We start from the raw sequence: 15,715 nt of genomic DNA on the forward strand, positions 1-15,715 counted from the left end.
TTGGGCCTCAAATCAGTCCAGCAACCTCCGTTTTTCAGTGCAGAGTGGAAGTGCACGAAAAAAAAGAAAATGGAATAAGTGATGCTGCTTTTCTACTCAATTTAAGCTGATAGAGAATGACAGAGTGCAAGTAGGCTCACACAATGAGGCATGAAAGAGACATCTGGTCCAGATGAAATTTCAGGCACTTTTCTCATGAGATGCGCAGAACTTTAAGAAAATTTCTCTTCATAATATTTAATAAGGCCCAGAGATCTGGCAAAGTACCAACAAATTAATTACTGACCCGTATTTTCTAGTTTTTTAAAAAAGTAGCCGGCTCGAAATCAGTAATTACCAGCCTATTTCACTTGCATGTATTTCTTCCAAAGTGCTAGAGCCTAGTCTGGGAAAGTATTTAATAAATGCTTTTCGAATCATCATAACGTAATTAAATAATGTGCAACACGACATCCGACAGGGCTTTTGTATTAACACACAATTTATAGCAACCAATAATGTGCTTGCAGAAGTTCTTGATAACAGTTGTCAGGTTGACATAATAATTTTAGATCTCTTGAAAGCTTTTGACAGAGTTTCTCACAGGTCACAGTAATTCAATCATAAAGGTGAAAACAATTGGTATATTGGTATACCCTCCGAAATAATCAACTAGGTAATCACACTTGACTAACAGAAAACTGAATTTTGAAGTATACAGTGCATGAATTTAGTTGTTTACTCTGCCACAAACACAAGGATCTGTAGTAGAATAGGTTTTTTCTCTATACACAGCATAATCATGATGCTATGATCACAGCTGATACGAATACTATAGAGTGTTCTGAACACTCTCCTGTGACAATTTATGATATAAATTCATGAGCCGTCACTGCACCCTTGAGCACTAAGCGCTGTCCCCACATCAATGAACTCTCAGTATGCACTGCGAGCAGTGAACAGCGGCGTGCGGCCCGTGTATCGTTGGTGCTGCGATCGGCAGTCGCGTGGTACACATCGTGAGCAGTAAGCGGTGACGCACGGCCCATACATCGCTGACACTGCGGTCGCCAGTTACGTGTGTATTTCTCGTGCTTCTGTGTACAGATGTTCGTTTTTGGACAATTTGCGACCCTATGAGATCCGTATCATCTAGATCCTGTTGTTTCTCTGTGTGTCTGTGTGGACGATGGGAAGGGTGGTGGCTTCTGATAAGGATGGTAGTCAAGGTCCCATGACCATTTTTTGTTTGCAATGAAATTTTTACTTGTGATAGGTAGATGTGTCAACACACAAAGGAAAGGACCTCAGTTTTGCAAGAAACACTGTAGTATATTTGTAAAAAAATCTTATCACCACAGGTGAAAAACATCTCTTTTGCAATTTCTCAAAATTACCGGTTTGGATTCCTGCAGCACGAAATGTAGAACCGGAATCTTTTTTTCCGTACCGTATTTACTCGAATGTAACGCGAGTTTTTTTTACCGAAAGTAGAAAGGAAATGTCACCCCCCGCATTACAATCGAATACTAGGTTTAAAAACGCTATGAAGAGCACCAAACACACACTATTACAATCATTTCATGTGTCAAACGTGTGCGTTGATCGTACTGGTCGTTCGAAATCACGCACTCCAACTCACCGGTCAACCAGTACGCGAACCACAGGTCACAACTACTAGGACAAAGCGGCAACCTAATCGCAAACGCAAAAAAAACAAAACAACGATGCCAGTGAGAACAAGCCAACAAGAGTCGACGCCAGCTAGAGTCACTGGCACGATGAGAGGGCGCCACCTCTTGACGAATGCTCGCAACCTGTAGCGAGGTTGTGTGGCCTCCGTGACCGCAAAATGAAACAGCCATCTCGGAGGCACCGAGCGCTCGCAATCGCCGCCAATACGCCAGCAAAGGAGCAAGCGATCCCACCGCCGTCTGTCTGTTAATCCTTGCAACTGATGCAAAAACGTGGCCATGTGACTAACAGGCAGGAGGGCATGGAGCAGCGTGCTTTGTTCGCTCTTTCTAGTGTTTGGTGCCAGTGCGTGTAGTTGAGCGTTCCGTGCTTAGAGTCTTAGGCCTATCCCCATCAAACAGTCGAGTTGTCTTCAAGCGGAATGGCGTGCTCACGCGCTCAGTATACAGCTGTATACAGTATACAGTATACAGCTCAGTATACAGTATACAAGCGCAACGCTATTCTGCTTGCTGAGAAAGTCGGAAATACAGTGGCTGCAAGACGTCAACGAAGTGGACATGAAGTCAACGGACACGAAGTGGACAACGAAGTCAACAGTGGACGTCAACAAATCGACGATCAGGGGATGGAGGAAACATCGCAAGGAATTGTTTAACTGCAACAGCCTGCGAAAAGGCTTTCAGGGGCCCAAGAAAGGCCGCTTCCCGGAGTTGGAGCGTCGCCTTGCAGAGTTCATTAGCGAGCAACGTTCCCGACTACTTGGAGTAAGCATTGAAATGCTTCAGTGCAAAGCACAGGAGCTTGTGCGGGACATGGGTTTGACCCAAAACCAGTTTAAGGCATCACGAGGCTTGGTGCAGAAGTTTATGCGAAGGGCCGGGTTCTCCCTTCGACGCACGACTTCTATTTTCCAGAAGCTGGCCGGGGACTTCGAAACAAGACTTCGAGAGTTCCAGCACTACGTCATCGATCTTTGTCGCTCTACCAACATACCACTTGGACATATCAGCAATGCCGACCAGACCTCCGTGTATGTGGACATGCCTATGTCCAGAACAGTGCACAAGTCTGGCGAGCATGAAGTTCGCCTTAGAAGCACAGGCAACGAAAAAAATCGGATTACCGTTGTCGTGCGCGGCTGGCTTTGACACATCCGGAGCCTCAAGTAATCACGTACGGAACGCCGCCTGTATGTGGACAAGAGTGCGTACGCTGTGATCCATTTCCTTTTGACTCCACATGGAACTAACGAGTCAAGCGGACGGCGACGGAGGGGAGTTCGGGGTGCGCAGACGACCCAGCTTGGCCGGGCCCCATTGTTCGCAGCCCGCTCCGAGAAGCAGCAACGAAGGCGCGTCGCCTTTCATCCCTACCGCGGCGACGCTGCCCAAGGCCATTACCCGGGCGGCGGTCGTTCAGTGTGTGGCTAGGAGGCAATTTTGAAGACGCGTTCCTCATGTTCACTGTGAGCGCTTATCAGCTCCATATGACTGCCAGGCACTTCCTGTGCACGTGAGGCATCAGGAAGAATTGGGGAGCGGCGGCGCCTTAAGTGGCACGGCTTTCGACAATCTGTGCGGCCCTCGCATGCTCTTTAAGCGAGTAATCATGCCGCCCCGCGGGGGAGGATGGAGTGATCCGAGAGGGGAATTGTTAGTATTCGTGACAGTGACCTGTCCCCTCTCCCCAATCTTTGATTGGGCGTGTTTTACGCTCCTCTGTCTCTTTTTCAATGTGTTTTCCTCTCCCATGTGTTTTATTGGATGTGTTTTCCTTTCCCCGGTCCTTGATTGGATGCGTGCTTGTGTTTTGACCTAATTGGTTGGTGTCCCCACTGAGGGCGGGGACTTATGGATTAAAAGAAGACGTTTTGGTGGGACCGGGGGTTGATTTCGTCTGGTCACTCTGCGGATCAATCACTATGTACATAGTTGTTCTCCTTGTTGTACCTTCCGTTCTGTCTTAGCTATTTTATGTGTGATTAAACAGTTTACTTCCTGAAGTTCCACGAGTAATGTGACTGAGCAAGTTTAGAACCTCAAGACGTCGGCATCCAACAACCTCTACCTTTCCCCTTCGGGCTGACATCAAAGAAGAGAAGGGGTAAAAGGAACTCAACTACCGTTATGCTGGCATGTTTGGCTGGTGGCCGCAAGCTCCCTTCATTCATAATTTTTCGCCGGAAGACGATCCCGAAGGAAACTTTCCCGAAAGACGTTATCGTGCGCTGTCATGAAAAAGGTTGGATGGACTCGAATTTTGTCATAGATTTGATTCAAAGCTTGTGGGGCTGAAGGCCAGGCGCATTGCTGCATCCGGAAGCAATATTCTTTCTGGACTCTTTCCGAGGTCACCTGACACCCGGTGTCAAACAAAAGCTACAGCGTGACCGAACGCATCTCGTTATACCGGGTGGCGTGACCTCCATTCTCCAGCCTCTGGATGTTTGCATGAACAAGCCCTTCAGGGATCGCTTGCAACATTTATACTGGGAGTGGACTGAAAGCGGATCAACAACACCTGCAGGTAGGCTGAAATGCCCAAGCGCATCTACCGTTGCCCACTGGGTTTCAGCAGCCTGGTACGGGCTGCCTCATGATTTGGGCTACCGCGCATTTAAGAAATGCTCAATTTGAAATGTCTAGACGGAAGCGAGGATGACCTGCTGTGGGGGGCAGCTAGTGACAAAGAAGAGTCAAGCTGTGATGATGACAGTGACGGCGACAACTGCCGTGAGGGTGAGGGTGTATAGGAATGCCTGTTTGGCTTGTATTTCAATAAAGTTGTCTTTAACCCTCAGAACTGTGCGATGTCGGTTCCTCGCGTCACATTTGGGTTCTTTCGGTTTTTCTGCCACACACCTGAAGTCTACCCTCGCGTTACAATCGTAGTTTTTATTTTTTCCCCTTTTCACACCCGAAAAGTCGACCCTCGCATTACAATCGTGGTCGCATTACATTCGAGTAAATACGGTAATTGTGTGCAGTTTTTTCTGTGAGGTGCAGTGGAAAAAATCACGATTGCAAGCATTGTTCATCAAGTTATGTGTTCGAAGAAGGGCAGTTTTCAAGACAATAATGGAACAAGAAGAAATAGGAACTTGATGCTCAAAATGTTCCTCAGTATTTATCGCTCCGCACTACTGTTGTAAAAAAATTCATACTTTTAGATGGGTAAGTTTTTATTTAGTTGCACATTGAATCTGCTGGAATCTGCACGGATATTGAAGGGCTGCTCCCGCTCGTGTGCTTCACGGGTTTCGCTACATTATAAAAGCTACATTTTACATGCATAATGCTAGAACAAATTCCCAGTGTTCGATATAAAGCATAATTCGCTCTATCCGAGTTTTATTTTATTCGGGTTTGATTGTACTCGAAGTTTGAGATGTGCACTTTTGCACTATGCTCGCAGTGGGCTACTGGCTGGACATTTGCATGACTCAGCCACACTGTTACGTGGCCCGGCATGAAGTGGGACATCTTCCATTATTGTTGGACCTGCCGTCTGTGTGTAAGGCAGTGAAATCTTGCGTAGGCCATCCAGCGGGATTGATCAAACCGATTGACAGTCAGCAGCCATGGCAATATGCTGCCTGCGGCTTAATGGGACCTTTCCCTAGAAGTAAGCAGGGCTTTCAGTGCGTCTTGGTAGTGCTCGGTAGTGGTCGGTTGCTTTACTTTCGACCACTTTAGCGGGTAGAGCTTTTCCACTCCGTAAGGTGATGGCCCGGGCTGTGTTAGACAAGCTGATAGAAGTTTTCACTCGTTTTGGCTTTCTAGAGCACCTTATCACAAACAATGTGTTGTAATTCATGGCTCGGGTGTTTTGAGAAACGTGTTCCTCTCTTTGGATACCACATGATCTCACATTGCTCTACCACCCTCAGTCTAATCTGACACAATGCTGCAACCACACCGTAAAATTGATGCTCACTGCCTTTGCCAAGAGCCAGAAGGATTAGGCAGACCATCTAAACGAACTCACATTCTCAATTCGGACTGCTGATAACCATTCCACAGGTTTCTCTCTCGCATTTCTCACTTTTGGTAGAGAGTTGGCAAATCTGCTGACAGTTGTCATGCAGCGCCAAGAAGCGGTTGAAAATGCATCGGCGGAGCATTCTTTCTACGCGGCGCAACTTCGCAGCAGGCTTACACAAAGAGCTCAGTAGGGCATGGCAAAGCCTGGGTGCTGCTCGAGCCCAGCAGTAGGCTCAGTATGACAAAAGCCACCAAAATGTCAGTTTTCAGACAGGTGACTTAGTGCTAAACGCAAGCATGCCCTCAGTGATGCCTGCAAAAGATATTTTGCTACTTTAGCTCCTAACTGGCTGGGGCTTTACCGAGTGGACAAACAGCTTTCTCCTGTTGTGTATGAGCTGGTCGGTCCTCAAACGTGGGGCACCAGCGGCGGCATTTATATAGCCGACTTGAAAGCCAACCATTGTAGGCCACAGGAGTCAAAGCTGGGGAGTCAAAGCAAGGTAGCGTATCTCGGCGGCAGAGCACGCTGGGTGCATTTGACTGCTTTCAGCTGTTGCATTGGTACTCCCTCAGGCGATGCGCTCTATGGTTAAAGCTCGCCCTTGACTCTGGGGTTTTCCGGTATTGAGCCAACACCTTGCTCCTTCCAGCCTCCGCGAGCGCATGCCTTTTCTAAGAATTTTTGTATTGAGGCGAGCTCGCGAATTTGCAGCCTGCTTTGTATAAATGTAGAAAGTGCATGTGGAACAGTTGTAACTTTGTGGGCATGCCATGTTCAATTTTGGTTCAGTGCGTGTGTACGAGTGAGTGTGTGTGTTCATGTATGGAAACCGTAATTGGGGTAATGCGTACTACTAGGTGCTAGAGGTGACAAGTGACCTTGAATGTGACAAGTTGGAGCGTGCTACAATGAAGGAACTTTTGGTGGCTGGAACCTGCTTTCTTTTAGGGTTCAGTAGCAATGGTGTAAGATAGCTGACGGCGTGGATAACAAGCGGCCCGCACTTCCTGTTCGGCTCACCAGTGTTATAGCACAGTGCAGGCCATGACTTCTCTGCTCACGGACATGCGGCCGCTGCCCAAGGAGTCCGAGCAGGGGAGGAGGCAAGGCTGAAGATTTTCAAAGGTGTGAAGAAAGAACACAAGGAGTTTGAGAAACCCGGTATCTCATCACCAACCAAGATGAGCACACAGTGTTCGTTACCCGTGTTTCGATGTTTCAACGGACAAGTTCTCAAGCGTGCCGGTCTCAAGGACCTGGCAGCTTCGGGACTCTCTACCGAGCTGAAGAAAATAACCAGGCTGTGCTGGACATGCTCAACTGACCCCTGGCGGGGGTAAGGGCATACCTTGTAATTCAGCTACTACGAGGCCGTGCCTAAAGGGCGGGCTGACGCTGGGAGTTCTGGGCTGCGATCGCCCATATTGACGGTGCGTCCATGCTAAGTGGGGCATTGATATGGTCCCTGGTCGGCATGGAGTGCCGAGAATGGGGCCCATGGACGGACTTCATCAGCGAGATGGGTTGGATGTAGGACAGATTGCTGTTATCTGCTGTGAGGTCCTGCGAGTGCTCTGGTTCCTGTACTGCAACCATTTCGGCTTCCATGACATCGCAAGCGACATCTGGCTTGCCAGAGACGAAAGCGTGAGGTGCACAGATTTTTGGTTGGCATCCAGATCTCTCCAGAGCAGGGCAAGCACGCCACCTTGGGGGGCATGGCAACGGTGCGCACGGTGGTGACATGCAAGCAATATGGCCCCGAGGTGGTTGTATGGTCCCCGCTTGCGAAGGTCATCGAGATGGTTCGTGGCGAACGCGCCTACCTCAAAGAGAACTGCGTAAGACATTTGCGCCCATTGCTTTGTGCAGTTTTAACGTGAGAGCATTGGTACCCCCATGTCGGAAAAAATTGTCTGGTGTCAGCATTGGTGACCGTTTGAAGCCTTGCAGTGGAGCAACAGGAGCACAGCTGGCAACGTAGGTGGGCTGTTTAGGTCATGTGATCTTGTGGCGTCATCACAACCTGCCCACCGGATTGTGAGCAAATTGCCCACTGTGGGAGGTGGTAGTTGCGAGAGGTTGCTCGGGAAGAAGAACCTGGGCCTCACAAGCCCTCCCGGGGGCAGCACCTGCCATCGCAGGGCAGTGGCGCATTGTTTAACCACTGCACCACTGTGCCAAGAGTGGTATGGAGACTCCCAGGGATCTATGAATGTAAAGTCGAGAATCACCAATTCCGCATATTAACCATAATAGGCATTAACCCATGTGGGGTTGAATTGGGGAGATATACGTTCTCCACACTTTAATCGCGGCTGACATGGTTCAAAGCCGCCGAGACCCCACCCCATGGTCCAGTACGCTACCTCGTGCTCGCCGACCACGGCGGGCCTTGCTCTGAGCGAACAAAGGAACGACACCTTGGCTGACACAAACAGGCATTTATTGCTACAGCAACAATAACGCCAGCTAGCAACAAGATATGCTAATGAATCTAAGTCGTCCGACTCACCAGCAAGGCTCCGAGCGAATGTTCACCCGCGCTAGGGCAAGGGATATATTTCGAAGGCTGGATGGGATGAGATACGGGAGCGGGTCTCCCCATCGCTTCTTCGCCCCGCTGGCTAAGAGCGGAGCCGCGAGCGACACATCCGCTCGCGCCGACGATCCCAGCCCAAGAGCCTCCTGCCCTCTCCCGTGCGCAGCGTTCAAGCAGTCTCTCGCGCAGCGACGCTGGCGCCCTCTCTTGCCAGTTAACGTAACTGACAAGGGAATGCGTTCCTCATCGAGGTGAGGCTGCTGCTGCATGGTGCCTCGCGGGAAAGCAAACACGGGACTGCAGGACAGGTCCCCACATCTATTAATGCTATCGCGTCATACTTGTAAGGCGGAGCTTAAGGGTCCCCTCCAGTTTTTTTTTATTGGCATTGAATACTGGTGTGTTCGGGGTGTTCGTGTGTGGGTGTGGACATGTATGCCATTTGTATAGTATATGTTCAGCTTGCATGTTTTGATGCGTCATTGGGCTTTTGGCAGGCCTACTTTTAATTTGTTTATAATCTCATTGTTTTATTTTGTTGCTTGTCAGAGCATTTCTGCATTTTGTATTGCTCCTTATTTGTTCTTAGTGCGTTTATGGAAGGGCTGGAATGGAGGTTGGCAGTCGGGACTTTTCCTTGTAGTGCCCAGTGCATGTTTGTAGGCAGATGTACGACTGGCTTTCTAGATCATCCGGGTCATTTAAGGAAAGAGGGGTGTGGGCACTCTCGCTGTCTGGAGGGCAGCATGCGCTGTTCCTTTGACTCCCATGAAACCCTGTCTGCTCAGTGAGGCGCGATGCAGCTCTGTACGCCGTCTGCCCTATGCTCTGTAGTGACGTGCTACATGGTCCTTTATTGGGCCGTAGGGGCATGGTGTTGGTGCAAGCTGTGCTTGCTTGGGGGCCGGTCGCGGTTGCACGGGGGTTTCTATGCAGGCGAGCGAGGAGCTTGAGACACGGAGCCGAACACCAGCGTCAAGTTACATGAGCAACCGTTATTCGCTTTCTCCGAGGCCTTGGCTAATGGGCATTCGTGTACCTTATAGGGCTGGTGCCTAACATCACGAGCCAAGAGCCTTGCGCTCCACCCTTACAGAACCTGCGAACACCATGCAAAACCCGCCAAGTAACCGCCACCGCTCATTTGAGTTAGCAGCAGTTCCAGGGTTATTGCGCTGCATTGGCCTGCACGCATGAACCCTCGTCCGTGCGCATGTCCGTACGCACATGTGCTGCAGCCACTGTCGGGCTGTGGTGGACGCTAGGTGCGTATTAGCTGAGGGGTGTAATACAGTGCTTGTCTTTAGATCGTAGTTGTCTGCGTAATAAATACGAGTACTGTGAATGTTGCTAATTCTCTCGGAGTGAGAGCATACAAGTGTGGCAAGAGCAGATTGGACCCCTTTCTGCTTGGTGCTCGAACCACGCAGCGAGTCTCTCTCTTTGCACGCTGATGGTACATGTACGGAAACTCACCCTTAGGCTGCGTACCGACACCGTGTGTGGCAGGATTTACGTAGACACCCACATGGACACGGGGGTCATGAACCCAACAAGTTTTTTTTTTGTTTAAAGATGGTCGCACATCCTCTAGGTACCTTCATATGAAACACTGAAATGGAAATTATTTTCTCAGTAAAGGATGCATTTTGTTGACTGACTGCCATGTGGGCTCAACGTAGACCTAAAGAACTATACTCTGTTTCATACTGTTACGTGGTGGCAAGCCAAAGAAGGCACGACATGATGACAGAATGAAGATATGATTTAATGGCTGAGGGCCTAGCGCGAGCGCTTCGTCCCGCGCCACTGCACTCTTCTTCGTCTTCATAACATGACCCCGGTCCTCCGAGCGATCGTCCCGATCGATTGCTCTAATTACGGTGAGGTGACGATGAGCATGGCCAGAAAGGGTAGAAGAAGATAAAAGGCTTGCCACCAAGATGAAGGAGATTATCTGGTGGACAGTTGCCCCCGGAGCTTCGGGTCCAGCGGTCGGTCACCCACAGCCGAAGGTCAAGGGTTGAGGGATCGCTGCACAGCCTGGGCGGGGGTGCCGTCTTGGTTCAGGTCGTAGTCGGGTCATCGTACGTCAGGTCCTGGTCGCCGTGTCTTGTGTTCGGGGCTGGGGACGGGGCTGGGGGAAAGCGGCTGATCGGTTCTGGTCAGTTCGAGCTGGGGTTGGGCCGGGTGGCGGAGCCCAGGTCCCCTCAGTCGACGACGAAGGCGAGCAGAAGGCGGCGATGCTCCGGGGACTAGGATGACGATGAGTACCCCGGCACCTCCACCAAATGTTACGTGGTGGCAAGCCAAAGAAGGCATGACATGATGACAGAATGAAGATATGATTTAATGGCTGAGGGCCTAGCGCGAGCGCTCTTTCCCGCGCCACTGCACTCTTCTTCGTCTTCATAACAATACGTGCCAGACAACACTGCGGAGGCTGCGGAAATAGTGTGCTCGTAAAACCATATCACTCTGCCATGTATCATTCGTTCTTCTCGAAGCCTCGGTGAGTGTTTCGACGAAAACAGAGTGTTATAAATTGATGTGTTAGCATTGTGAACCGTGGTCGAACCATGGTGAACCGGGCAATGTTCAGTCCCTCTTGCTGTGACTTGCAGTGAGTGTGAACTACTTTTTAGGCGTGGATGGAGTCTGAGCGATTCGCCCTACCAGTCGCGTATCATACCGTCACATGTCATTCTTAATTTCGAAGTCTTGATGAGTCACAGCATGAAATTATAGCAAGGGGTAAAACAAAGTCCCGGAGGTTGCCAGTCACTGCGCTGAAGATTTGTCGCAACGAAATATGCCTGTGTTCGCTTATGTTCTGTAGTGAACTTTTCGGACATGGACTTAGCCTGCGCTTACAGGCAGGCTAGCTTTGACAGTGTTGACTGCTATGTATGAAACTGAGTGTGTATACATAAGAGACAAGAGCATTAGTGGCCTAATGTGTGCTGCCAAACAATGTCCTATATTACTGCCTCGATGTATCTGAGCCTGCACAGGCTTGTTCCTCAGACTTAATTGCCTTACCAGTTAACTGTGCTTTTTTGCATCGAGCTGCTGAGGTTCACACTCTAAAAAGTTGCTGTCTTAAAATGCATAAACAGTAATTTCTGTTGCGCAGTTCAGGTATCCATCCAGGTGTGAGACAGACACTGCCATTTCCTTTCCTCAAAAACCAATTTTCAGCACTTTCTGTCTGTCTTGAGCCAGAGGCAATACAAGATTCATATAAAAAACAAATATATATATATTGTAAAAAGTAATGATATTAAATAAACATTAAAATAATATTAAAACATTTGTGTTAGGGAGGATAGAGAGGGGGAAAGATTTTTTTTTGTTCGAATATTTTGGTTGCGCAGCCTTGCGTCTGCTGCGGCGATTTTGCCGTGGTACAATATTTGGCTTTCTGGAATTAGCGATGCCTGGAGAGAGTATGTGTGAACATATTAAAAATGGGTCTAACATGCAAAATATGTACTTCTAAAGTATGTTCTGAGGGTTTATCATTGTGCCAACTAAAATGTAACCATACGCACCCAGTTTGAAGTTGTTACTTAGTTTGAAGTGACTGTTACTCTAGAGTGTTTAACAGACATTATCCAGTAACGATGGTGGTGGTTGGTGCTATGAAGGGGGGGAGGGGGATACTAACTGAATGAAATATGGTCTGCATTAGGCATTTAATTGATAGTTAAAAAATATAACACAACACTTTATTGGGACTCTTTAATAACCAAGTACTTAACATCTTTCGGGGAATTTTTAAAGAAAACCGTTGATGATGGTATTTTTTAAAATGCAAATCAGATTTGTTCACTTTTGCAATTTTTGAATTTCAGCAGATTTCAACACGCTAATAAAAAACTGACCCATCTAGAAGTGTTAATTTTTCCTAATGGTGCATTTAGTGAAATACGTTCCATCATGTGTACAATTTACATATGCTCAAAGCCAGGTGATGACTGTGTAATCTGTGTAGTTTATTTATTTTTCTTTCTTTCTTTCGTGGATGTTGTTTCATAACGGCATGAATTGAGCTGCTGTCTTTTTTCTCTTGGCAGGAAAGAAATTTCGTTGATAGTCTTGGCCACATTTCTGATAAATATCTTCATAACCAAGCATGTTCTACAAAGGTTCAAGCTCAAGCATCTGCAGGAACTGTCATCCAAGGTAAAATTATTTGCTTTTACTAACTGAAGTGCACATCTTTGCCAAGAACTAAGTACAGCCAGGAACGCATTCAATTGCGAATGCCGAGTGGCAGTAAAGTGGCACTGTGTGGGCAGTATAGGCATGACAGTTATAGACATGCAGTTGACTCTTTCTCGATGACAGACGAGGTCCTCTAGCTCTGTTCAGCCTCTAAAAAGTTGTTTCATAGTGTATGGGGGCTTAACGTCCGAAAACGACTCGGTCTATGAGGGATGCCGTAGTCGAGGGCTCCGGAAAATTCGACCACGTGGAATTCTTTAACACACATTGTTATCGCACAGTACACGGGCCTCTAGCATTTCGCCTCCATCGATGGAGGCGAAATTCTAGAGGCCCTTTGGCTAGGTTCAAAGTGTAGTTTCATAGAAGTGTCCAAATACTAGGTCATGTAAGAGCACATAGGCGCCATTAGTAAACTAGGAATGAGACTGCAGTACAGGTGAGGAGTTTTAAAGGAATCAATTATTAAAGTGACTCTGAGGACTGCTCTAACCAATTTTCATTTTTAGTAAAAATGAGTGGCTTGGCTTTTTGTGGGGCTATGTGATGTTTGTAAGGCAGCACTTTTATTGCCGAGAAATTTGGATTTAAAGTAGTATATGCACCAAATTGTTAACTGCCGGTTTTCTTCTTTGTAATGATGCATAAGACAATAGTCCACATATGACCACGTGATATTCGCCAGCTACTGCAAAATTAATTTGTAATTGAATTAATTCTCACATGCTGTTTTGGTTTGAACAGTATAGGTCACATGAGACATGAAAAAACAGTGATATAAATTGCTGCTTTGTCATTTTAATTCACTGCGACACTAAAGGCAGCCTGCTTTGAGAGCTGAAATGACTATGAATAAAGAAGAAGTGATCATACTGCAATTTTTTCATGCCTCACTCAAGCTATACTGAACTTAAAGCAGCCTCTGAATACCTCCTGTAAACAGGCGGTAAATTGCATTGGCGAGATATTGTCTCCCTGCCTGACACCCTTCCTTTTTGGAATTTTATTGCTGACTTTATGGTCGACTATGGTGACTGTGCAGCCGCTATAGATATATTCCAATATTTTTACATAAGGCTCATCTACATGCCGATACCGAAATGCCTGCATGACTGCTGAGGTTTCAACTGAAAAATGCTTTCTCGTAATCTGTGAAGACTATACCATATGCACTTGTGTATAAGCCACCCTCGTGTATAGCCCGCACTCCCCACTTTCGGCCGCAAATATAAAAAACAACTAAAACGCTCCATAAACGTGCCTAGTTTCACAAAGTGCTACAAAATGGCACCAGTTAGTTTTTCCGGCACCGCATCCATTATCATCATCGTTGCACAAGACGACGTTTCCGCAACTTTCTTTTTCTGGTTTTCACGGTGCCTTGCCCAGCACCATTTGGTCTTTGTTATCCGGTGCTTCGTTCGGAAGTGTGTGGACTGCTTGCGTAATCTGTTGTATTGCGTGCACCGTCACGTGTTAGGCTGCTTGCTTTTGAATGCGTACAAAAAGCAATGGGAAAGTGCAGATGGCCCTACACTGCAGGCTTCAAACTTCAAATGGCTAAGTACACTGAGGAACCGGGTAAACAGGAGGCTGGGCGCAAAGTTGAAGTCGACAAAAAGTATGCTCGCTGCTGATGTATGCAAATGCAAGACCTCACCGTGACTACTCGAACCCGGAAGGCTTTTCATGGTAAACAGTGCAAGTTCCCAAAACTTGAAGAGTACCTTGTCGAGTATGTTCGCACTACTGGGAGCAGCGGCTTCATGGTGTCTACGGAAATGACCCGCATGAAAGCAATTGCTATCGCTCAACACATGAACATTCGATTAGCGGACCTTGTAGCCAGTCGAGGGTGGCTTCAATGTTTTATGACACAGCACCAACTCTCCATCTGCTGCCTAACGACGTTGTGCCAGAAGCTGCCAGCCGAAAAGGAGGACCAAATGATGAAGTTTCATCATTTTTTCAGTGCACTTCGGAGGGAGCATGAGTACGCCCTCTCACATGTAGGCAATGTTGATCAGACCCCTGTCTGGTTCGATGCCCCTGAAAATTGCGTGGTAGAAGCCAAAGGGGCAAAAAGTGTCTCCATGCACACTATTGGCGCCAAATGGCAAAGGTGCACAGTGATGCATTGCATCACCGCTGATGGAAGGAAGCTCTCACCCTACGTTGTCTTTAAGAGGAAGACTCTGCCAAGAGAGAAGTTCCCCCAGGGTATCGTAGTCCAGGTGCAAGAAAAGGTTGGATGCCCGACGAATTGTTCATAGACTGGCTGAAAAACAGCGTGGCAGAACCGAACAGGAGGCCTACTACGCCGCAAAGCCCTTGTGCTTGACAGCTTTAGAGGGCACCTAATAGACTGAGTGAGGACTCGGCTGGCAGACTGCCGAACAGACTTGGCTGTAATTCCTGGTGGCCTGACAAGCGTACTGCAGCCGCTCGATGTTTGCTTTAACCGGCTGTGGAGTTCGCTGACCTTTCCGCGAACTCGTTGATATTGTGTCCGCAAGGAAGGCCGCTCCAGTGGGGTCCGAAGTCCCCAACAAAGGAGCCCGTCCCGTCCCTGCCTCCCCTTCGTGCAGCAGACGTCCTCGTTTACACCGCGCCGTCACGGGGATGACCCGCCAGGAAAAACGCTAACCATGTACAGCTGTCGACATGTGGTTGTTAAGGGGTTGACGAGGTTTCGGGGGCGCACAAGATACGGCTGAGTATTAGCCGAGTGACCGGAAACGTGGCCACTATTCCCGTAACGACTGTGTTCGTCTCGTTCGGTGTATTCAGTAAACACTTTAGCCGAGTGACCGGAAACCCACTATTCCCGTAACGACTGTGTTCGTCTCGTGCGGTGTATTCAGTAAACACTTTAGGGATCGTTTTGTCGCGTGTGCGAAAGAAAGTGGTAACGGCTGGGCCGTGGGTGCCGTGGGAGAGGGTGGTCGCGTTTGTGCTGTTTGTCTATTTGATTGCAACCTCTCCTTTCCCAAATGGTTAATTAGCACTCTTTCCCCAATCTGTGATTAGTTGGCGGAAATCCTTATTTTCCTTTCTCTGACCACTGATTGGCGAGATGGGTCGTTGGTTATCTTATTGGTTGCTGTCCCCGCTAAGGGCGGAGACAGAGGGTTTAAAACCAAGCGCTCTGGGTTGAGCAGGGGCTGAATTCGTCTGATCCACGATTTAGTCATGTAAATAGTTTTCTCCTTGCTTTGTTCCTTCTCGTTTTTTTTACCTATGTTGTAAATAAATAGTTAACCTTCTCCTTTCCTTGAG

The 15,715-nt window shown here is 48.0% G+C and overlaps 1 protein-coding gene across 1 annotated transcript in view; it reads left to right on the plus strand.

Moving 5' to 3' along the window:
• Nucleotides 1-15,715, plus strand: part of LOC144112840 (eukaryotic translation initiation factor 2-alpha kinase 3-like) — a 76,081-nt gene that overhangs the window by 20,155 nt on the left and 40,211 nt on the right. The window contains exon 10 of the mRNA XM_077645653.1: nt 12,286-12,394. Within this exon, the coding sequence (XP_077501779.1) occupies nt 12,286-12,394 (109 nt within the window). The remainder of the gene's footprint in view (nt 1-12,285; nt 12,395-15,715) is intronic.

Source organism: Amblyomma americanum, chromosome 1 (genome assembly GCF_052857255.1).
Source record: "Amblyomma americanum isolate KBUSLIRL-KWMA chromosome 1, ASM5285725v1, whole genome shotgun sequence".
Classification (NCBI taxonomy): domain Eukaryota; kingdom Metazoa; phylum Arthropoda; class Arachnida; order Ixodida; family Ixodidae; genus Amblyomma; species Amblyomma americanum.